This window comes from Schistocerca serialis, chromosome 11, assembly GCF_023864345.2.
Source record: "Schistocerca serialis cubense isolate TAMUIC-IGC-003099 chromosome 11, iqSchSeri2.2, whole genome shotgun sequence".
In the NCBI taxonomy this organism is placed as follows: domain Eukaryota; kingdom Metazoa; phylum Arthropoda; class Insecta; order Orthoptera; family Acrididae; genus Schistocerca; species Schistocerca serialis.
In genome coordinates, this window is record NC_064648.1 from 187,232,859 (window position 1) to 187,256,484 (window position 23,626).

Consider the following 23,626-nt stretch of genomic DNA (forward strand, 5'->3'; position numbering starts at 1 on the left):
CCGGACCATACTGAAGCTCTTATGAGGCGTGATAGTTACAGAAACATCCCCCAGCTTGTCACAAGTAACACCTGTGACTGGGCAGAGGAAGCCGTTTTTATCAAGATTGAACCAGATCTCATTTTGGACAAGCTCTCCACCTCCACAAACTTGTCCTCTAAATGCTCAACAAAAAACTGAGGCTTCATCATGAAAGATTCTCCATCAGCTCTTTAATATACAAGGTACCAGGGCAAATAAGATCCACTGACTTCCTTAGCCTGACATTCCTCCCATGGTGTGGACAGGGAGGGGAATGATTTAGGGTCATACTTCTGTGTATTGAATTGAAATTGTGAATGCTTAGAGACTGCCGGTGTTTCACCACCAGCAAGAGATGACAGACTGCACTTCATGGTGTGTCATACGCCCTGATGCCACCCACTCCGACCAGGGGCCCTCCCCACGAGTGCCACCCAGCCGCAGCAAAGGCCACCTGGCAGGATGGCCATTGCCACTACAATGCCCCATGGGGTGGGCATCTACCCCTTGGCATATGTGAGGAGTTAATGCCGCAGGCCTTAGCAGAGCAATCCCTGTGGTCAGGGGGCTACAACAAACAGGGTACATGGCAGCCCTACCACAATGGACTGACTACCAAGCTTGATATCAGGTGCAAAGTAGTCCATGGTCTACACAGAAAGCAACACTGCGTAGTGCATGGTGGGGAACACACCCAGAAAGGTGTCTTCACAGAGATGGAAAATGAGTGGGACTGAAATGCGATGATGAGAAAGTGGGCTTAAGATCTCAATGCACGATGGACATGATGCACCATGTAAGGCGCCCTTCCCCAATTGGTTCACTCTTCGGCAAAATTTTGAAGAATGGACGTCAAACCCTACAGGGGACCATCACATAAAGGCCTAAACGTGAGACTCCTTTTAGTCGCCTCTTACAACAGGCAGGAATACCTCGGGCCTATTCTTACCCCCAGACCCGCTGGAGGACTGGGGGGGGGGGGCTGGGTGCAGGATCATAGGCAACAGCATTAAATGCTCCACTACAAACTGCTGAGACATTAATAGAAGAAATGCCAGATTTTTTTGACACATTTCATGCACAAATCATCCACCAACTTTGATCAGAGGTTCTCCCCATTGGCACCACCCACCTACAGCAAGGGCCATTTCCAGGAGTTCCAATGCTCCAGAATGACAAGCAACCACTCCTAGACATATATAGCAAGGTAACAGCTCAGGTTTTCAAAGTGTGGTCCCTGTGCTGTCAGCGGACTCAGCCAGACGCCAACAGACAAGCCTACAGCTAATCAAAAATAATTAAACTTTAAACCGAAACAAGAAATAAAGTTTATCACACAAAATATACCATAACCACTTTACTTTGAAGAAACATCTGCAAGAACTATTCTACCAGAAATAGGTGCCTTTACATGAGCCTTAGGAAGTCAAAGGTGGACAAAAAAACATCAGTATTTTAACCAAAAAATCAAAAATTATAAAAACATAAAATAATATGAACCAAATTCAAACAGAGGAAAATATGAAGTATTAGCAAAATTATAAACTTTAAACAAAACCAACAAAGGAAATCTAACAACTAGGGTGGAGAAAATCAAGTGAACTCTGACCTGCAAGTGCTCAAATTGACAACCCCAACCCAAAATTTAAGTAGGAACAATCTAGCCACACAAAAAATATAAAAAGGAAGAAGAATCAATTAGCAAAAGAACAGTAAAACATGATTATTAAAATCAAATTATAAAAATGAAAAAATTACAGTACAGGAAGTTGCACTAAATTTCTAACCATAAATATAAAGAACAAATCCAAAGGCTTAACAAAATCAAAGAAAAATAATCAACAGCAAAATAATATCTACTTATATTCAAATCAACATATGAATATACACAAATCATAAAAATAAAACTTGACAAATATCAAAGGCTGAACCAACCATCAACAATTGTTTAAGAAACAACAAGGGATCGAAAAACAATCATAAATACTTTAACATAAAGATAAACCAAAAGAATTAAAAAATCATTACCATGAGATCGAATTAATGAAACTGAAATAGAAAGATCCAAAGCACCCTCACATGCAGAAGTAAGTGTCATGTGACTAGGGCCTCTCGTCGGGTAGACTGTTTGCCGCGTGCAAGTCTTTTGATTTGACGCCACTTCGGCAACTTGTGCGTCGATGGGGATGAAATGATGATGATTAGAACAACACAACACTCAGTCCCTGAGTGGAGAAAATCTCCGACCCAGCTGGGAATCGAACCCGGGCCCTTAGGATTGACATTCTGTCGCGCTGACCACTCAGCTACCGGGGCGGACCTCACATGCAGAAAAAACTAAAACAGGAAAAGTAATCACATTGAATAAGAAAAATAATAATAATAGTAATAATAATAATAATAATAATAATAATAGTAATACAAATTATGGTTACAATATTACTGGAACATACCCACACAAAATCACACATTTGCTATACATGGATGATCTAAAACTACTGGCAGCAACAAATCAACAACTCAACCAATTACTAAAGATAACAGAAGTATTTAGCAATGATATAAATATGGCTTTTGGAACAGACAAATGTAAGAAAAATAGCATAGTCAAGGGAAAACACACTAAACAAGAAGATTAGATATTGGATAACCACAGCGACTGCATAGAAGCGATGGAAAAAACAGATGCCTATAAATATCTAGGATACAGACAAAAAATAGGAATAGATGATAGAAATATTAAGGAAGAGCTAAAAGAAAAATATAGACAAAGACTAACAAAAATACTGAAAACAGAATTGACAGCAAGAAACAAGACAAAAGCTATAAATACCTATGCTATACCAATATTGACCTACTCATTTGGAGTAGTGAAATGGAGTAACACAGACCTAGAAGCACTCAATACACTTACACGATCACAATGCCACAAATATAGAATACATCACATACATTCAGCAACAGAAAGATTCACATTAAGCAGAAAGGAAGGAGGAAGGGGATTTATCGACATAAAAAACCTACATTATGGACAGGTAGACAATTTAAGAAAATTCTTTATAGAATGAGCAGAAACTAGCAAAATACACAAAGCAATCACCCACATAAATACATCGGCTGCACCACTACAATTTCATAACCACCTCTACAACCCTTTAGATCACATAACATCAACAGATACAAAGAAAGTAAATTGGAAAAAGAAAACACTACATGGCAAGCACCCGTATCATCTAACACAGCCACACATCGATCAAGACGCATCCAACACATGGCTAAGAAGAGGCAATATATACAGTGAGACAGAAGGATTCATGATTGCAATACAGGATCAAACAATAAACACCAGATATTACAGCAAGCATATTATTAAAGATCCCAATACCACAACAGATAAATGCAGACTTTGCAAACAACAAAGAGAAACAGTAGATCACATCACAAGCGGATGTACAATACTAGCAAATACAGAATACCCCAGAAGACATGACAACGTCGCAAAAATAATACATCAACAGCTTGCCTTACAACATAAACTTTTAAAACAACACGTTCCTACATACAAGTATACACCACAAAATGTACTGGAGAATGATGAATACAAATTATACTGGAACAGAACCATTATAACAGATAAAACAACGCCACATAACAAACCTGACATCATACTCACCAATAAAAAGAAGAAATTAACACAACTAATTGAAATATCCATACCCAATACAGCAAATATACAGAAGAAAACAGGAGAAAAAATTGAAAAATACATCCAACTGGCTGAGGACCAACTGGCTGAGGAAGTCAAGGACATGTGGCATCAGGATAAAGTTGACATTATACCAATTATACTTTCAACTACAGGAGTCATACCACGCAATATAAACCAGTACATCAATGCAATACAGCTACATCCAAACTTATATATACAACTTCAGAAATCCGTAATTATTGATACATGTTCAATTACCCGAAAGTTCCTAAACGCAATGTAACATATACCGTACAGTTAAAAGGAAGTGACGCTTGATCAAGGTCCGCGTCACTTTCATTCCGAACCAGACCTAAGGTCTAAGAAAGGAAAGATAATAATAATAATAATAATAATAATAATAATAAAGAAAGAACAATATATTCTAAACTCATTAAAACCATTAATAAATGTTTTTGTTTTGAACAAAATGTGTAAACACCAGCAAAACAGACCAATAAAGAAGAAGAAACACAGCATATAAACAGTTTTAATAGTTTAAGAAACATCAGTCTTTTAAACCGGAAAAAAGTCTAGCCCCCACTTTTGAAACTTCAAGGGTGGAAGAGTTTTCCATCACTGGTACCCAAAACTGATATTTTAATAAACTAACCCCTGCAATGATTAAAATAATTGTATCACTATCAAATGTAATAAATATTAATTTCATTTAATTACGAAACCCAATATCAGTAATACTCTTCATTATCCTACAAGCATTCCTTGTTGGTTTAGTAACAGAAAAAATAATAAGAGGTTATTGTTCATCATACATTTGATTTCCAACATTTCTTGGAGGTATATTAGTCTTGTCGATCTACATCACAAGAATTGCACAAATGAAATATTTGAACTGAAATCAACTGTATTGTATCTTCATTCTATTAATATTAATTACTGTAGACATAGTGTTTGTAGACTTCTTTAAAAATAACGAAACTGTAAATATTAATAATTCAATTACTTTTCAAGAAAAAAAAATATCTTTATAAAAACTATATAATAACTACATTTATTATTACAATAATAATAATGATGATAATAATAAAAGGAAAGAAGAAAATAATAATAACGTGTGTATTTTATCATTATTGGCAGTAGTTAAAATCATAGCATTAATCAGGAACCTATTCATAAAATAACATTGTACTAATGAATAAACCCTTATGATTTTGAACCCTTTAGTTAAAATTACTAGTAATTCCCTAACTGATCTGCCTGCACCAGCAAATGTTTAATTTTGATGAAATTTTGGGTCACTATTAGGGTTATGTTTAATAATTCAGATAATGATTGGACTATTTTTAACCACCTCAAATACTGAAACAGCATTCAGTAGCGCAGTTAACATCTGTTCGGATGCAAGCAATGGGTGAATTATTCGAAAATCACATGCAAATGAAACACCTATATTTTTTATCTGCATTTAGTTGCCTGTAGGCCAAGGAATCTACTATGGATCTTTTATGTACATACACACACCTGAATTATTTGAACAGTAATTCTATTCCTAGTTATAGCAACTGCATTTATAGCATACATTTTACCTTGAGGTCAAATATTGTTCTGAGATGCAACAGTAATTGTTAACAATTATCAGCAATTCTGTATTTAGGAACAAATTTAGTTCAATGGGTATGAGGAGGATTTGCTGTTGATAATGCAACTTTAAACAGATCCTTTACATTCCATTTTGTGCAACCATTCACTTATTCTTCTTACATTAAACAGGACCGAATACTCCCTTAGGATTAAATGGGGATATTGAAAAAATTCCATTCCACCCATATTTTACATTCAAGGATTAAACTACATCTAATTAATCCTTACCTCCTAGGAGACCTGGATAACTTTGTGGTGGCTAATTCTTTAGCAACATCATTTCACATTCATCCAGAATGTTATTTCTTATTGGGTTATGCACTTCTACAATCAAATCCTAATAAATTAGATGGTGGTGTTGCATTATTTCTATCAATTAGAATCATAATAATTCTACCATTTTATAATAAAACAGTTTCAAGGTATTCAATTCTACCCTATCAATCAAATTTTATTTAGTCATAGCAGTAGGTGTATGTCTAACAAAACATGAATTGGTAAACGATGAGTGGAGACCCATACATTATAACAGGACAAATGGTAACAATTGTTTATTTTACTGACTTCTTAATTAATGTCCATGTTGCAAATACACGAGACAAGTTAATTAAGGAATAAATCTCAACTTTTGTGCACTCTTTTATAAACTCTGGTATGCGTGGACATGATGGATACTAGCTTGTGACTGTCAGGATTGTTTTTACCCCTTATTATAATTTGGGACAACATTGGTGGATTTTAAGACACCAAGGAATCTTCGAGCTTGACATTTGCAATTTATAAGGTAAATGAAGATATGGAAAGTTTACAACACACACACACACACACACACACACACACACACACACACACACACACACACACACACAGGGAGGGAGGGAGAGGGGGGTATAGGACAGAGACAGGGGAGTATAGGGGGAGAGACAGGGGAGTATAGGGGGAGAGACAGGGGAGTATAGGGGGAGAGACAGGGGAGTATAGGGGGAGAGACAGGGGAGTATAGGGGGAGAGACAGGGGAGTATAGGGGGAGAGACAGGGGAGTATAGGGGGAGAGACAGGGGAGTATAGGGGGAGAGACAGGGGAGTATAGGGGGAGAGACAGGGGAGTATAGGGGGAGAGACAGGGGAGTATAGGGGGAGAGACAGGGGAGTATAGGGGGAGAGACAGGGGAGTATAGGGGGAGAGACAGGGGAGTATAGGGGGAGAGACAGGGGAGTAGAGGGGGAGAGACAGGGGGGTAGAGGGGGAGAGACAGGGGGGTAGAGGGGGAGAGACAGGGGGGTAGAGGGGGAGAGAGAGGGGGGGTAGAGGGGGAGAGAGAGGGGGGGTAGAGGGGGAGAGAGAGGGGGGGTAGAGGGGGAGAGAGAGGGGGGGTAGAGGGGGAGAGAGAGGGGGGGTAGAGGGGGAGAGAGAGAGGGGGTAGAGGGGGAGAGAGAGGGGGGTAGAGGGGGAGAGAGAGGGGGGGTAGAGGGGGAGAGAGAGGGGGGTAGAGGGGGAGAGAGAGGGGGGGTAGAGGGGGAGAGAGAGGGGGGGTAGAGGGGGAGAGAGAGGGGGGGTAGAGGGGGAGAGAGAGGGGGGGTAGAGGGGGAGAGAGAGGGGGGGTAGAGGGGGAGAGAGAGGGGGGGTAGAGGGGGAGAGAGAGGGGGGTAGAGGGGGAGAGAGAGGGGGGGTAGAGGGGGAGAGAGAGGGGGGGTAGAGGGGGAGAGAGAGGGGGGGTAGAGGGGGAGAGAGAGGGGGGTAGAGGGGGAGAGAGAGGGGGGTAGAGGGGGAGAGAGAGGGGGGTAGAGGGGGAGAGAGAGGGGGGTAGAGGGGGAGAGAGAGGGGGGTAGAGGGGGAGAGAGAGGGGGGTAGAGGGTAGATTTAGCTACAGTAAACATGTAGTTGTGCAAAATTACATGATAGGAAGTGTACAATGTGTAATAAAGTGTCTGCAATACAGAAATGTTGTAAAATCTAACCAATACTCTTAAATTCTGCAGTATTTGAGGAACTGCATGTAAAAGCATAGTGCTTGAGAGAGGGATGTTGAATGGGACATTTGTCTATCAAGAGGGCAATGCATGAGGCCTCAATGAGTACATAAGATGTTTCATACTGACAGGCCTCTCCGAATGCCAAAGAAATTCTGGTCATATGTAAAGGCTGTTAGGGCAGCAATGGTAGTATTCAGACACTTTTAGATGGCACAGGAACTGCAATTGAATTAAGCTAAGCAAAAGCAATTATGCCAGATTCCATTTTTGAACCTTTTACTAACAGAGATACTGAGGTACAGCCACAGTTTAATGCCCACATAACTGCAATACTTAATGATGTAGACAGGAACAATAGCACTGAGAAACAGCTCAAACCAGGAGAAGCAAACAATACTCCAAAACTCAATGGATTACCGGTAAGGTACTACACAGAATATGCTGATGTGTTAACTTCCATTTTAACTGGAATATACCACAGATCCCAGAACAAAAAATTTTGTCCAGTAACTGGAAGAAAGCACAGGCCACATTTGTGTACAGGAAGAGTGGCGAAACTGATCCAAAAAACTACCATGCAATCTAAATGACATCCACGTCTTGAAAAAATTAAAGAATATAATCTCTGCTCAAACACAATTGGGTACCTCAAACGGAATGACCACCTAAATGCCACCCAGCATGGATTCCAAAAACAGTCACGTGAAAACTGACTTCTGCTTTTCTCAGATAGTACTGTGCCATGCATCTTTGTTATCATATGGATGCATTATTTCTTGATTTCCGAAACACATTTAGCTTGCTACCACAGGAAATTTTAGTAACTGCAGTGCAATTAGTATACAAAATATGACTTTATTAAGGATGTCTTAGTAGAGAAGTTGCAGCAAATTACTATGAAGGGAGTCATTGACAAGTAGAAGTAATCTGAGGAGGGACCCTGAGAAAAGTTTTAGTGCTCTTGCTGTTCATGTGGGTATTAATGATGTAAGACATTATTGAGTCACCTCAGACATTTTATACATGAATCAGTTAATAATTAAGTATGGCCTGAATAAAGAGCTGCACATATATGCAACCAGATCTTGATAATATTTATATGTGATGCAAAGACTGCAAACTTGCTTTGAATATACAGAAACATAAAATTGTGTACTTTACAACAGAACTGAACTTCAATGAATCACTACTGTAATTGTCAACTGGGGTACAATAATTCGAAGTAACAGGGGATACTGAACAGTTACAAACAATGGCACTCCAAATGGTCACAAGTCAATCTGATTCATTAGATAATTATAGGTACAGTATGAAAACTTAAATGGCAGACACTAAGATAGATGCCAATTATCCTGCTAAAGTCAATTTAGCAAATGTGATGTATCTGCATTCTTCAGCTCCCTACATATTGCTCTAATAAGAACTGAGGGCACACTCATAATGGTGTGCTCAGAGATTTTAAGCATTTATCCACTCTATGTTCCATATGCAAATGGAATGGGAAATACCCTTTTCAATGCTAAGTACCCTTCACACTGGTTAACTGAACATGTATGTGGATGCAAATTTGTTACCGATATCATCATGTACCTATGTTTATTACATATATTACAACTATTTTTCTTTCTCTCTTCCTCCTCATACCACATGTATGTACTGAGAATTCCAAAATTATCTGTTCATTATCAGGCCCATTCTTGGAGAATAAATTCATTCATAAGGACAAACAATTACTTCACACTCCACAGGATTGCACCTCACCACAAAAACTCCAATAATGACCTACGAAATGTAAGTTAAAGATTACTACATTAATAACACCACATAAAAATTTATTTTTGCTGCACTTACAAATTGCACTTTGATGTCCTGTTTTCTCTGTTTTTGTGTATATTGTCACTTTAACCATTTGGCATGCCCACTGTAACATCAGGAATCACTTATCCAAGTGGCATATCCTGCTAGTCTACTAATTCAGGAACTTGATCCTGATATGAATCAATGATGGCAGCAATATTCAATTGGTGCTTATATGGACAGAGCATCCTTCTTTGTACTCACATGCAAAGAGCTATGCACACTTGTTCAATAGCCGAGATGTGTTTCACAGTAGCGAGGATTAACAAGAGCTCATAGCTCCTAATGTATGCATTTTAGAGCCTATGTTTACTGCGTATCTTTTCTTGTTTTGGTTCATACTATCATCTCAAAGTTGCCTAACACAGAATCTCAGCAGCAACAGTAATGGGACATAAGGTTTGCCACAGTTTCCCCAACAGAAATTCCTTGATTTCCAGGCAAGTTTTAGCATTTTTCCCTGATAAATTTTGAGATCTCAACGGTAAGTTAAGTCTTAAGTTCACAATCCGTCTTTGCAGCTATGGTAGAAGAAACAATAGTGCAAAGGAGGAAATATCTAAAAGCCTTGCAAGCAGAAGGCATTTCCTAGTGTGAGCAAAAATCTTAAGTATTACCATTGACATCTTTTGTAATGAAGTGTTTTTAGACAGAGAAAGCAAGCCAAATAGTATGTGTTTCATTACAACCACTGATATTTTATTTCAATAAAGCAAAACACATTTGGTGACAAGATTTAAAATACCATCACCAATTTCAGAAATCACCTCAGAAAAACGTAGGCCTCTTGAAACAAGTACATAAGGCGAGTAAGAATTGTGTAAACCAAGACTGTAGGTGACCACCAATAAAATGTTTCTACTATTTTCAATATAGTCAGTTATTACCCACTGTATTATATCTATTATTTTACAAGTATTGTGCGATTTTTCTTTTGAGAAATCTGAGTATAACATACAAACTACCAGTGACTGACAATTTTATTCTTCTTGTCCATACTTGCTAACACATAACCTACTTTTGAGGTGGCAAAACGTACTAGACCAAATAAAATCTCTAAAAATGCCACACTGTACAACATACTCACCATGAGACAGTCACAATTCCTGAAATCCATGACCCATTATCCCCGGCCTGCTGAGAAGCACTGTAGTCCTGGGTCCATGAAAATCTGCTGCATTACACCACACACAAACAGACCCAGCCTGCAGCAGATTGGTGAGACTAGATCTGACAGGCAGGGCCTGCACATTAGTGGGAACCAAATGGCTTCAGATCAGCAGGCCCAACCCATTAGATACCCACAGAAACAGCCTCTGGTTTTGGCCTGTCATGGAAATCCACCCTTGTGGCCAGCTATTCACAAGCCACAGACAGCATGATGATGAAATGAGACCACAGTGATCAATCCATACAACATAACTTTTTCAAACATTCTGAGAATCCATAATAATGAGGATAGGTAGCAACTCACCACAAAGATGATTGCCGAGCCGCAGACAGGCATGTAGAAAAGACAGCCATAGCTTTCGTCAGAAAACAAGACAACACACACACACACACACACACACACACACACACAACAATCACTCAAACACAACTTGTGCACACAAGACTGTCATCTGGCCCCTGCATCTACAATCTCTGAGAATAAGAACCAAACAAAACAGTCATCATGCCGCCCTGCCTCTCGTCCTCATTCCTCCCTGCCTCTCGCTGGCAGCTGCTAGGCTATCAGCAAAAAGTTGTGGCAACACTGACTACAAGCCAAGGGGACTGGTAAGAATGGGAGAAGCAGTCGGAATGATGGAGTAAGAATGTGGCACACATACTCAGCTGCACACAGTCAGAGACAATGCATGATAGCTCAGCAAACAAACCATTTCATCTACTGAGACAAAAATTAGATTTTCCATTTTTTTATTTCCAACAATGGAAAACCTACAATGGAATGTAACAATACTGATATTTCCCCAATTTTCCTGATGTGTTTGAAAATACCTGATATTCCTAATTTCCAGAATCTGTGGAAACACTATACATTTTTTCCACTGGCACAGGTATCAAAGATGTTTGCTTACAACTTTGACTCATTTGCAGACCAGGATTCCTTACCGCAAATTGATACATTTATCCTTCTCCATTATCCCCAAAAGTTTGTATCCGTATCACAATCACCTGGAACATACATACATACATATACATGTGCTGGTATGTTTAACTTGGAAGCTCTGTAGCCTCTGATGATTCTAGATATGGGTTCTGTCTGCATTTTGTTCCTCAAGACACCCTCTGTATTCCTTTAAGTATGTCAGTGTAATTTTGAAACACCCCGTATAAGGGATTAATCTTACAGATACATGTGCTCAGACTATTTCATTTACTTAAATATAATAATCCATTTCACACAAAGTCTAGAATTTCTGGATTTTTGACTTGCATTACACTCAGTATTTCATCATTACACACACACACACACACACACACACACACACACACACACACACACACACACAAAAAAAAAAATTTTGTAGGTTGACTTTCAACTACGATCATACTGATAACACTATAACACTAGATAAGCTGCAGGCCTTCGTGATAGTGAGGTTCAGTTTATGTTCTGCAGAATGCATGTAGGTCACTAGTGGTTGGACCTGCTTTATTTGGTACTGTGTGCCACTGAAATTTCCAGACATCTTGGCACACTATCAATTTGCAGGCCAACTTTGTTTAAGTTCTGAATGGTTTCACTGCTCAACCTAATGTTCCAAGTCAATATGCAATAGCATTTATTGCACTACTTTGCAGTACAGCTCATAGCTTTGGAGCTGATGGCGGTGACAGAAGCAGCAACTTGTATCTTTGCGTGACTCATTCGCATCTGTTGCTAGCCTAGCAGTGGGAAGCGGTACCTGTGTCAATTTGAGTGACAATATTCAAGCCCATAAGAATCTAAATAAACTATATTAAATATTATTTAATATTGTTCAAAGTCTATATACTGCCTTTTGTTATTCAAGAGACTATGGTATAAATGTTTCAGCCATCTGTCAGTTTCAGAGTTAGAGGAAATTACCTAAAACACCCCAAACCGACACTTAGACTAAAAAACTCAGTTAGGAATAACAACTGTTTGTCTTTTAGTATCATTTGAAATCATTACTGGAGTTACAAAATGTCAGATAATTTGTTTGGATTTTCATACTAAAAACGTTAACTACTTCACATTTTTGTAATACAAAAATCAGACAAAATTATTATTTGTGTCTAATATTGTTGCAGGAGTAAAAGAGTGAGTGAGTGTGTGTATGTGGGACATGTGTTAAATTTCAAGATTAAATTTATGTAATATGTTAAGTAAACATAGCATGGGAAAGATGTTTGTGCCCACTTTGTGGATGACGTATGTCTAAGTTTACTAGCTTTTGAAAGGAGGCAGCCAGAATAACAGTTGAAATTAAAATCATATTCTAAATATATTCCAAGATTAATTTTCTTTTCATTTGGTTTTATTAAATCTTATATTAGTATTCACATGTTGTAATGACATAAATGCACCTGAATAATGATTGGTGCAGGCCACTTCTAGCACGAGAAAGAACTCTAAGGATTGTTTTGATTGGCTGGTCATTTTGAACAACCAATCAAAGTTAAGCAGTTCCCGCACACTGCTAAGTAGTATACTGGGAGAGAAGCAGATTGAACAGGAGTCTGCTGGTTAACTACCGGACGTGCAGGTCATGTTGGACATGTCTATCTACATTATGAGTAAAATGAAGAAGCTACTGGTTTCTCGCGTCCGGATTGTATTGCCATGAAGGCAGTTGCATTTATGGGCAGATTGTGAAAATCTGAGCTTTGTGAAGTGATCTGCTGGATAGATAAACACGTGTCAACTTTCAGCCTTGTAGAATTCCACGTGGCATGTTTCATACCTGTTTATGCAACAGCTGGTGAGCAGTTTCTTGAATAGAAATCCAATGAAAAGGACCAAATGTGAAACTCATGTAATAATGTGGGTTGGACTTAAGTACATTCCTGGCTGCCTTGGGTGTTTACTGGGTAGTATGAACTTTGAGCTGAGGACACTAATATTATTCTTTAATCAAATACAGGATGGCAAGTGTAATTTTGAACCTAAAGAAATAAAAGAACTCGTTGCAGAATTTTGTCATTTTTCTTAAGAGATGAAGCAGTCACACTCCACCCAAAAATTGCGTTATAAGATATTACTTTATAGCTTGCCGCCAGAGTTTACATGGACTTTGCAAATGTAAGTATTGACGGTGTTTTTCTTCATTGCTGCTTTTAGCATCGTCTGAACAGTATCTACGTATGCAGAGAAACAGGCTGGTGATCTGGCGCCATACTGAGGTAGGTGGACTTTTGTAGTGAACAGTATGACGAGAGACAGTGATCAAACATTTACGTAACTAAGCCCGCCCTGCCACTGTACACTAACAAACCCACCTGAATTTGTGTCTGACACAAGGTGAGAGTTTCTACTGCTTGTCTTCATGCTTGGCAAAACCCCACCTTGACCAGTAAAGTCGCCAGGTCTCTCACCAATTGAGAATAATTGGGCCATTATTGGCAGGGCCCCCCAACCAGCTCTGGATTTTGACACTCTTCCACACCAGCTACAGAAAATTTGGCATGATATCCCTCAGGAGAATGTCCAACAACTCTGTCAAAGCAAAGCTATATAACTGCTTGCATAAGGGCCAGAGGTGAATCAATGCATTATTGACCTGCTTAATTCTCTTTCTCTCTCTCTCTCTCTCTCTTGAATAAATCATTCAATTTTTCTTAAGTTGTAATCATTTGCTTTCCTGTAGACCACATTCACTGATTTCTGTCCCATTCAAGTAATTTGTGATCCATCATTTTTTAAGTGACTAAAGACCCAAGAGCCACAGAATGATTGCCCCCACAATCTGAACTGGAAACAGAACACAAAGCAAACATTATGCACCATTCTGTTATTGGCTATAGGATAGCCAAGCACATTCCTTTAGACAGTCATTGCAACTTTGTTTTGTCCACCCTCTGCTCTGGGTATTCATAATTACATGCCACTTCTGACGCCTGTGAGAAGTTCATGCACTTCCTTGTCACTGAGTACTTTCCTGTTACATAAGAAATAGCAAAACTATTTTCAGTGCACATAATTTATATACTAGCCACTCCCAATAGTACTGGTTCAGGCTCTAACAACAGGAAACAAAAGCAATAACTTTTACATGAAATAGAGAATCATACATAATCCAAACAATTTACCAAAAGCTAGACAACTCTTTGGAACTACTCAACAAGGTTATTTAAAAATTAGCAATAATCACTTAAGGAGTCAACATAATACTCATCAATCAATACAAACATTTTTTCTATTATGGGACCGATTTCAAAACTTAAGAAATCAGCTATTCCCTACAAATTTACATATCAGCTAAACTACTTGACCAAAATGTATGGAACAGCTCAATTTTTCATGATTTTGAAGATGCTCTCATAGTAAAAGTTGGTCTTATTGATTAATACTTTAACCTGTAAGAGATTCTGACCAATTTTAGCTAAATAATGTGGTATAAAACTAAGAAATTCATGGCAATGACAGGCAGGCAAAGTATTAAAACCAAACAAACACAATAATTGATTTTATATTACTTCACACTGTCCCTTGCAGGGCAGGCAAGGAGTACCGAGTGCCCAGATTGAAGTCCACGGCCACCCATAGCACACTGATCAAAAGATCAATGAACTCAACTAAGTAAAATGTCACAAACTCCACTAGTCACAATTATATGAATTCCAGTGACATACAAAATAATCCAGAAGGATGCATCCAATGAGCTTGAGTCGACAAGTCACTGACATTATTTCCAGGTAATATTGGTTCACTCAATTCATCCTCTTTTCTTCCTTTACAGTAAAACAATGAACCACGAACTCACTGTATGCTGTCATTTTTTTCTAAATATGACTAAAATGAAAGGACACCGTGACAACAGTTATTGTCAACAACTCGATACCTCATTCTTCCGAGATTGTCCTAAATGCTTTCTCCGAAAATTATTTCGAGCAGTTAGTCCACGAACCCACACGAATTGTAAATGGTTGCGAAAACACACTTGACCCCTTAGCCACAAACAATCCAGAGCTAATAGAGAGCATCATGACTGATACAGGGATTAGTGATCACAAGGTCGTCGTAGCTAGGCTCAATACCATTTCTTCCAAATCCACCAGAAACAAACGCAAAATAATTTTATTTAAAAAAGCGGATAAAGTGTCATTAGAAGCCTTTCTAAAAGACAATCTCCATTCCTTCTGAACTGACTATGCAAATGTAGAGGAGATGCGGCTCAAATTCAAAGATATAGTAGCAACAGCAATTGAGAGATTCATACCTCATAAATTGGTAAGAGATGGAACTGATCCCCCATGGTACACAAAACAGGTCCGAACGCTGTTACAGAGGCAACGGAAAAAGCATGCGAAGTTCAGAAGAACGCGAAATCCCGAAGAGTGGCTAAAATTTACAGACGTGCGAAATTTGGCACGGACTTCAATGCGAAATGCCTTTAATAGGTTCCACAACGAAACATTGTCTCGAAATTTGGTAGAGAATCCGAAGAAATTCGGGTCGTATGTAAAGTACAAAAGCGGTACGACGCAGTCCATACCTTCGCTGCGCAGTGCCAATGGTACTGTTACCGATGACTGTGCCACTAAAGCGGAGTTATTGAACGCAGTTTTCCGAAATTCCTTCACCAGGGAAGACAAATGGAATATTCCAGAATTTGAAACACGAACAGCTGCTAGCATGAGTTTCTTAGAAGTAGATATCTTAGGGGTTGCAAAGCAACTCAAATCGCTTGATACGGGCAAGTCTTCAGGTCCAGACTGTATACCGATTAGGTTCCTTTCAGATTACGCTGATACAATAGCTCCCTACTTAGCAATCATATACAACCGCTCGCTCACCCATAGATCTGTACCTACAGACTGGAAAATTGCGCAGGTCGCACCAGTGTTTAAGAAGGGTAGTAGAAGTAATCCATCGAACTACAGACCTATATCATTGACGTCGGTTTGCAGTAGGGTTTTGGAGCATATATTGTATCCAAACATTATCAATCACCTCGAAGGGAACGATCTATTGATACGTAATCAGCATGGTTTCAGAAAACATCGTTCTTGTGCAACGCCGCTAGCTCGTTATTCGCACGAGGTAATGGCCGCTATCGACAGGGGATCTCAAGTTGATTCCGTATTTCTAGATTTCCGGAAAGCTTTTGACACCGTTCCTCACAAGCGACTTCTAATCAAGCTGCCGGCCTATGGGGTATCGTTTCAGTTGTGCGACTGGATTCGTGATTTCCAATCAGGAAGGTCGCAGTTCGTAGTAATAGACGGCAAATCATCAAGTAAAACTGAAGTGATATAAGGTGTTCTCCCCAGGGAAGTGTCCTGGGACCTCTGCTGTTCCTGATCTATATAAATGACCTGGGTGACAATCTGAGAGTTCTCTTAGGTTGTTCACAGATGATGCTGTAATTTACCGTCTAGTAAGGTCATCCGAAGACCAGTATCAGTTGCAAAGCGATTTAGAAAAGATTGCTGTATAGTGTGGCAGGTGGCAGTTGACGCTAAATAACGAAAAGTGTGAGGTGATCCACACGAGTTCCAAAAGAAATCCGTTGGAATTCGATTACTCAATAAATAGTACAATTCTCAAGGCTGTCAATTCAACTAAGTACCTGGGTGTTAAAATTACGAACAACTTCAGTTGGAAAGACCACATACATAATATTGTGGGGAAGGCGAGCCAAAGGTTGCGTTTCATTGGCAGGACACTTAGAAGATGCAACAAGTCCGCTAAAGAGACAGCTTACACTACACTCGTTCGTCCTCTGTTAGAATATTGCTGCGCGGTGTGGGATCCTTACCAGGTGGGATTGACGGAGGACATCGAAAGGGTGCAGAAAAGGGCAGCTCCTTTTGTATTATCACTTAATAGGGGAGAGAGTGTGGCAGATATGATACACGAGCTGGGATGGAAGTCATTAAAGCAAAGACTTTTTCGTCACGGCAAGATCTATTTACGAAGTTTCAGTCACCAACTTTCTCTTCCGAATGCGAAAATATTTTGTTGAGCCCAACCTACATAGGTAGGAATGATCATCAAAATAAAATAAGAGAAATCAGAGCTCGAACAGAAAGGTTTAGATGTTCGTTTTTCCCGTGCGCTTTTCGGGAGTGGAATGGTAGAGAGATAGTATGATTGTGCTTCGATCAACCCTCTGCCAAGAACTTAAATGTGAATTGCGGAGTAGACATGTAGATGTAGAAAGGCCTAAGTGTACCGCAGCGCAACACGTGCACTCGCAACCTGGCCACTTGTATCTCAAGTACCATGTGTGACTCCATCACTGTTGAGTGGGTGTCAATGGCAGTAGAGCATGGGTATAGCTGCTCCACAAATGAGTGGCATATTGATTAAAAACTCTTATGTAAATAGCTCTTACAGAAATTGAAAATTTTGAACATACTATACCTAAGTACACTATGTCAGGGTAAGTGATGAAAATTGTATTGTAGGTAGTATAGAACTAAGAAAGCAGGATAATATCAAGCTTGATTTGAGATTTGTCAGGTGAGGGCCCAGATGCTTTTTGAGGTGTGGGGTTTGGACTTCAGCACCTTAGCCTCCCCCTGGATCTACTACTGCCTATTCTGAAGGATAAATCTAGACCTAAACTCTAATGAGAGCATTAAGCAGCCATGATTTCTGTGCATCTTACTACAGCATCACAAGATTAATCACTTCCATGAATAGTTTTTGGTTAGGTGTTTACTGAGATACATTTTGAGCAATGTATAGTCAGCCACATCTAGTTTAACTATAGTGAACATAAAATTTTGCTAACGTTCAGTGAAGACATACCTGAAAATTAATTAGGGTCCTGTACTTCCGCTTTCTCTCTGTACTATTTTCAGTCAAATAATTCATGTTTGTCATTTGGTGCCATTTCACATACAACTTGTCTTGAAATGTTGGTATAGCCATTGCACTTTACATAGTTTTGAGTTATCAAGAAACAGGTACTGTTGCACAATGGAAATAGGGCACAAGCAAAAGTGGTGGGTAATTGTGTTTCTCTGATTATTTCAAAAAAAATAATAAGGGAAGACTAAACACCCAAACACTAGATGTTATGTATCAAAAACATTTTCAGCCACTCACTCAGACTTATGGTAGACAGACCATTCACACAAATAAATGCACTTAATATGGGCAGGATAATTCTCACATTGAGTTCATAAAAACAAGGAATACAGATATTCAAAGTATAAAGATTGAACACGGGAGGATATTTATCATTATACAATTTTTCTTGGGCTATTCTTATATTGGATGTGGAGTCCCACTTAGGTTGATGTTTACTTACTTTGTTAGGTAGTTGATGTGCACAGGGAAACAGCCTGGGCCTAGTTGTGGAAATCAACATTCTCTGTCAAGATCTCATCTGCACTGTTACTGTTAGTAAGGAAGCTTCCAACTTGAGTGATTTAAAGTAAGTGATATATTTCATAGTATGACCAAAAGGCTGGTTTCAATTCAGCTCGAAAGAAGTGAATATAGACATAGCTCTTTAACAAAGGTGTAGATATTTTCAAAAAAGACTCAGCTCAGAGAATTTCCCACAAAATACTGAGTGTGCCCCAGGTTGACCTAGCATTAATTTTAGTCTGATTCCTCACAAGTTATTAGTGATATTTTGGTGGGATTACCTCTGTCACCAGTGCCAAATCTGCATTGTTTATGTTCCAGATGTTACACTACATGATTGATGTCAGTGAGAATATTAACATTGCACATAATATGATAGCAGTACACTTACAGTTGAAATGTTAAGATATGTTGACTAACAAATGGCTTAAAATTTTGTAGTTAAAAATTTAACAGACCGCCATCTATAATTTCACACTTCCAGATATCGGTAATTGTACAACACCTGCAAATCTTGTAGACCAAGCTTTCAAACCCACATGAAAAATGACAAGTATTTAGCACTATCAACGACAAAAATAATCACTTTCCAGATAATTACTATGGAAAATGGAATTTTCCAAATGCAATTACCAATATAGATGAAAAGTGCAATAAGAAAATGTTTTACTGACAGTTGTAGCAGTTGTTATAATTAAAAAACCAATATCCAATTTGAACACTGTCTCAGATGACAATTTTAGATTAATCTTCATTGTGAGTGACAGAGCAGGAAAAAAGTAATGAGGGTGGTTCTTGGGCTTCCATCATTCAGTAGTAACATCTACCTACTTAGAGATCATCCCATTAAATCCTTTGAAGGTAACAGTTTTCACAAGGGGAGAAAATACACAACTGTCTCATTTCAAGAATGGAAACTGCCACATATGCATTCAGTCGTACAACTTCCAAATGGAGGCTACCAAAAGTCATGTGAAACACTTTTATAGCAGTGGAGAGAATGGTTGAATGTATCTGTTTACTAGACACATACACTGACTGAAAAAGTTTTATTAACTTTAGAAATGTTTGTAGCTTTCATTGAATATAAAATCTAAATAGATCTTGAGAGGAATTCAAAATGTTCAGGCCATCAAATGACATGAAAGACTGTCATGCAGTCTTTCAGTAGTTTTTGGGGGTACAATAATAAAATTAATCAGTATTCAAATCTTCAGAACTGATTTTCATCTAATCAAAATATCCACAGGTATGCTGCCGGTCTATAGTGTCCAACGGGCACAATATTTCGGCGATCATACATGTCGCCATCATCAGGTGAACTGACGCACCGAGCTCCTGTGAACGTGCCGGCACGGAGATCCGTATGCTATGGTTGCTAAGAGCGAACTGGGTTCGGTCGCACAAAACCGACACACACACACACACACACACACACACACACACACTCACTCATAAAGAAACCACAATCCCTTTACAATGCTATGGATGAAATATAATGTGCACTACCTGAGTTTGTTTCATTTTTATGTTTAACTACATTGCTAATATTCCCTACAATATCTTCTCTGTATGTTGTATATTAAAGTTACCATTTAGAGGAACAACTTTAATGCAAACTTATCAAAGCAGCTGAGTGATTATTTAATGTTAATCTTTGACAATTATTAAACATTAAATTTAAACTCTCTCCTCAATCCCTTGTGTCATTTACCATGCACCATATTTTATGCAGTGTTGTGCATTGTTGCATTTAAAATTGACAGGATATCAGACTTTTTTTTTAATTAGACTGAATTGGCTTCAATTGGCTCTGAGCACTATGGGACTGAACTTCTGAGGTCATCAGTCCCCTAGAACTTAGAACTACTTAAACCTAACTAACCTAAGGACATCACACACATCCATGCCCGAGGCAGGATTCGAACCTGCGACCATAGCAGTCGCGCGGTTCCGGACTGAGCGCCTAGAACCGCTAGACCACCGCGGCCAGCAATTAGACTGAATTACTTATACTTCTAGCGTCATGACAATTTACGATTATTCACATACCACATCACAAACACAGATTAGAGAAACAATGGTAAAAAATAGAAGCCACTTACCACAAAGTCTGGATCAGTAGATACTTCATTTGTTCCCTCTTTTCCAATCCAAACACGTTTATTGTAGTCCATTACTGCACTTCTAAGTTCCTGAAAACCAAGGAATTGGATAGAAACAGTCATATTCTGATTCCATTTTTACTATGAGATACAGTTTAAATAGGATATTTCAGTCCACTAGCGGCGACCAGAAATGACAGCCACTACATTGACAAGTTAAACATTAACTGAAGAACAAAGAAAGGCCAATGACAAGTACGTTGATTTACAATTTTCGGTTTATAAAGAATAGAATTTGCATTTCTCAGTCACGAATTCTGCACTTAAAGTCCTTAATTTCTAGACCCACATGTCATTCCACATTTTGTTCACTGCAATATCTAGTTTCAGGCTGACAGGCACAACATGAAACGCTACCACCACTACTGACTGTTCACCAGGTTGTTAATCACGCTTTTATAGCATTAAATGTGCGTTCATAGCTGCAACCCCCGTTTATAGGGGTCGACAGAAGCGTCCGATCCCACCCGTCTGCTTTGACCCGTGACGTAAGGGTGTTGTGTGTGACGTCATGACGGCGCGGAGTTTGGTTTGAGTGTGGCTGTCTCCAGTTCTGTTTTATCTTATTTTATTTACTTTTCTGATCCGCTCGTGAGATTTTTTTTAAAATTTAAAAACACTTATTACTTATTTTAATTATCTGTTTCCTCGAATTTCTGTTTTGGTTTATTATATTTATCTTTCTGATCTGTTCGTTCTATCCCGTGAGATTTTTTTTTTTAAAGACAAAAAACACTAATCAGCTACTGAACCATCTATATCTTCTATGAGTTGCGGGGGTTACGAGCCCTGGGGAGGTGGGTGGGTATTCATGGCTGTCTTCACTTACACGTTGTAGCTACGCAAGGCGTCTAAATTTGTTTATATTTAGTTTGCCCCCCACCCAAAACACCCCATTTCCCGCGCTTGTCCCGTTAGTGTCATTAGGCTTCTTGTGGAAAGTGTGTGTTTTTGTTTCCGCCATATTTGTGACGTCATGGGTCAAAGCAGACGGGTGGGATCGGACGCTTCTGTATTTCCTATGCTCATGCTGGCAATTAGTTAACGGTTATAGCCAAACGCAATTCCAATAGGTCTCACTGAATCTATTTTTTTTTCCTTCGGCCGGAGGTATTGGTAAAAGCGCACTTACGGTGTCACCTGCTGTTGTGTTGCGTGCTGATGTTGGCAACAACTCACGTAATGAGTCATGGGAACTCAATATGATGAATAATTAATCTATTGTCGGCGGAAAAAGATAGTTCATTCGTAATATTCTGATTCACACACAAAGTAGACTAGAATTTTCTCTGCGGGGCTAAGACTTTAATCACATAATATAAATTTTCGGCAACATCGGAAATAAGACATACAAGTTATTGCAATGACGAACGTACATCACGCTACATTTGCAACTACACTTTCGCGTTGAGATTCGCGGATTCAGGCTGCAACAGAAACTAGGACTCTATTACGCTATTTGTTTCTGTAAGCACACACTCCAGATTTTCAAAGCATGGTGGAACTGCTGCAATACATAAATTAAGCAGCTTATTTTACGAAGTTATATATGAATACCTATAGAGATTTTATCCGGAATGAAAATAGCAAGCACTTAAAGTGCTATACTTGAACGCAGACCCTGTATTTTTCATAAATGGATGTATATTACACTAAGCATGAAATACTCGTCGGAAAATTAAGTACGTGTGACACGAACCTAAAACTTATACCCTCAGAAAATACGCAATTCACATGCTGTCCCAATCCATCATTAAAATCGCCAAGGGTGAACAATTGTTTATATTCAGAATGAAAACACTGGTGTGTCTGCTCAATATCATTAAAATACTACGACGTTCTCGCAGTTGCCACACAATTACAAGACAATCACAAACTGATTCATAAGCTCAAGCAAACGGTAATAGTGCTGAAACGTGGCGGGAGCTTAATGCCAAAACAATTTTTCGTCTCTCCTAACATATCCCTCTGAAACACAACACGGACACTGCTTAGTGCTTGTCTTCTACGAACAGCCAATACAGGCATAGCATTTAGTTCTGAGAAATTAAGCTGTGGAAGAGTGAAACACTGCTCCGTTTTTGCAATATCTATGGAATGAGCATTCAAATTCCGAGAACAGAAATTTTTGTCATCAACAAACATTTGCTATGTTTGCATGCGACACAGTTTCTGAGAGACAAAAACTAAATTTCGAAATCCGTTTACCATTGTTGTACATATTGCAGTGTGATTTGATATTCTGGTTCGGTCAATATCGGATTCTCGATCGTCATTTGTTTTACACACATTGCCTCTGAAAATCAGCTGTTTGGGTTCAATATTTGTAAATAATTTATTCGTGCCATTTGTGATGTTTCCCCTAATGAGAGAATACGAATTTGTAATGAATGAGAGTGAATTCATGCTACGATGTCTTTGAAACATATTTATTCCTTGCGAAACTTTTATTTTGCACCCTCCAAGATCGCGCTCTTTGTAGAGGAAAATGCAAAGTGATCACGGTTGGAACGTAATTGAACTCCAGCATTCTGGGGAATGGGAATGGCTGAAATACTTCCACATGAGGAAAAAAAGAGACATTCCTGCTTCTATGTATGTTACACTAACGGATTGTCTCTAGCCATCTATTTTGTTCGTGAGCCACTGGCAATAGAGAATAGAGTTGCAGTAGCTATTTATAGATTAGCAAAGTTATAGCTACTTGATTTGGTGTGCATAAATGCTCATTATACAAATAT

The 23,626-nt window shown here is 38.9% G+C and overlaps 1 protein-coding gene across 9 annotated transcripts in view; it reads right to left on the minus strand.

Moving 5' to 3' along the window:
* The window catches only part of LOC126427293 (zinc finger protein 91-like), a 135,123-nt gene extending 112,221 nt beyond the window's left edge, over window positions 1–22,902 (minus strand). For 3 of the 9 annotated variants that reach the window (XM_050089585.1, XM_050089584.1, XM_050089582.1), the window contains exons 1-2: window positions 22,585–22,902; window positions 20,826–20,915 (exon numbers count right to left, since the gene is read on the minus strand). In XM_050089585.1, coding sequence (XP_049945542.1) covers window positions 20,826–20,897 — 72 coding nt within the window. In that variant the 5' untranslated portion in view covers window positions 20,898–20,915; window positions 22,585–22,902. The other 6 variants (XR_007576622.1, XR_007576624.1, XR_007576621.1 and 3 more) reach the window with 6 other exon arrangements.
* Window positions 22,903–23,626: the final 724 nt, after the last annotated feature.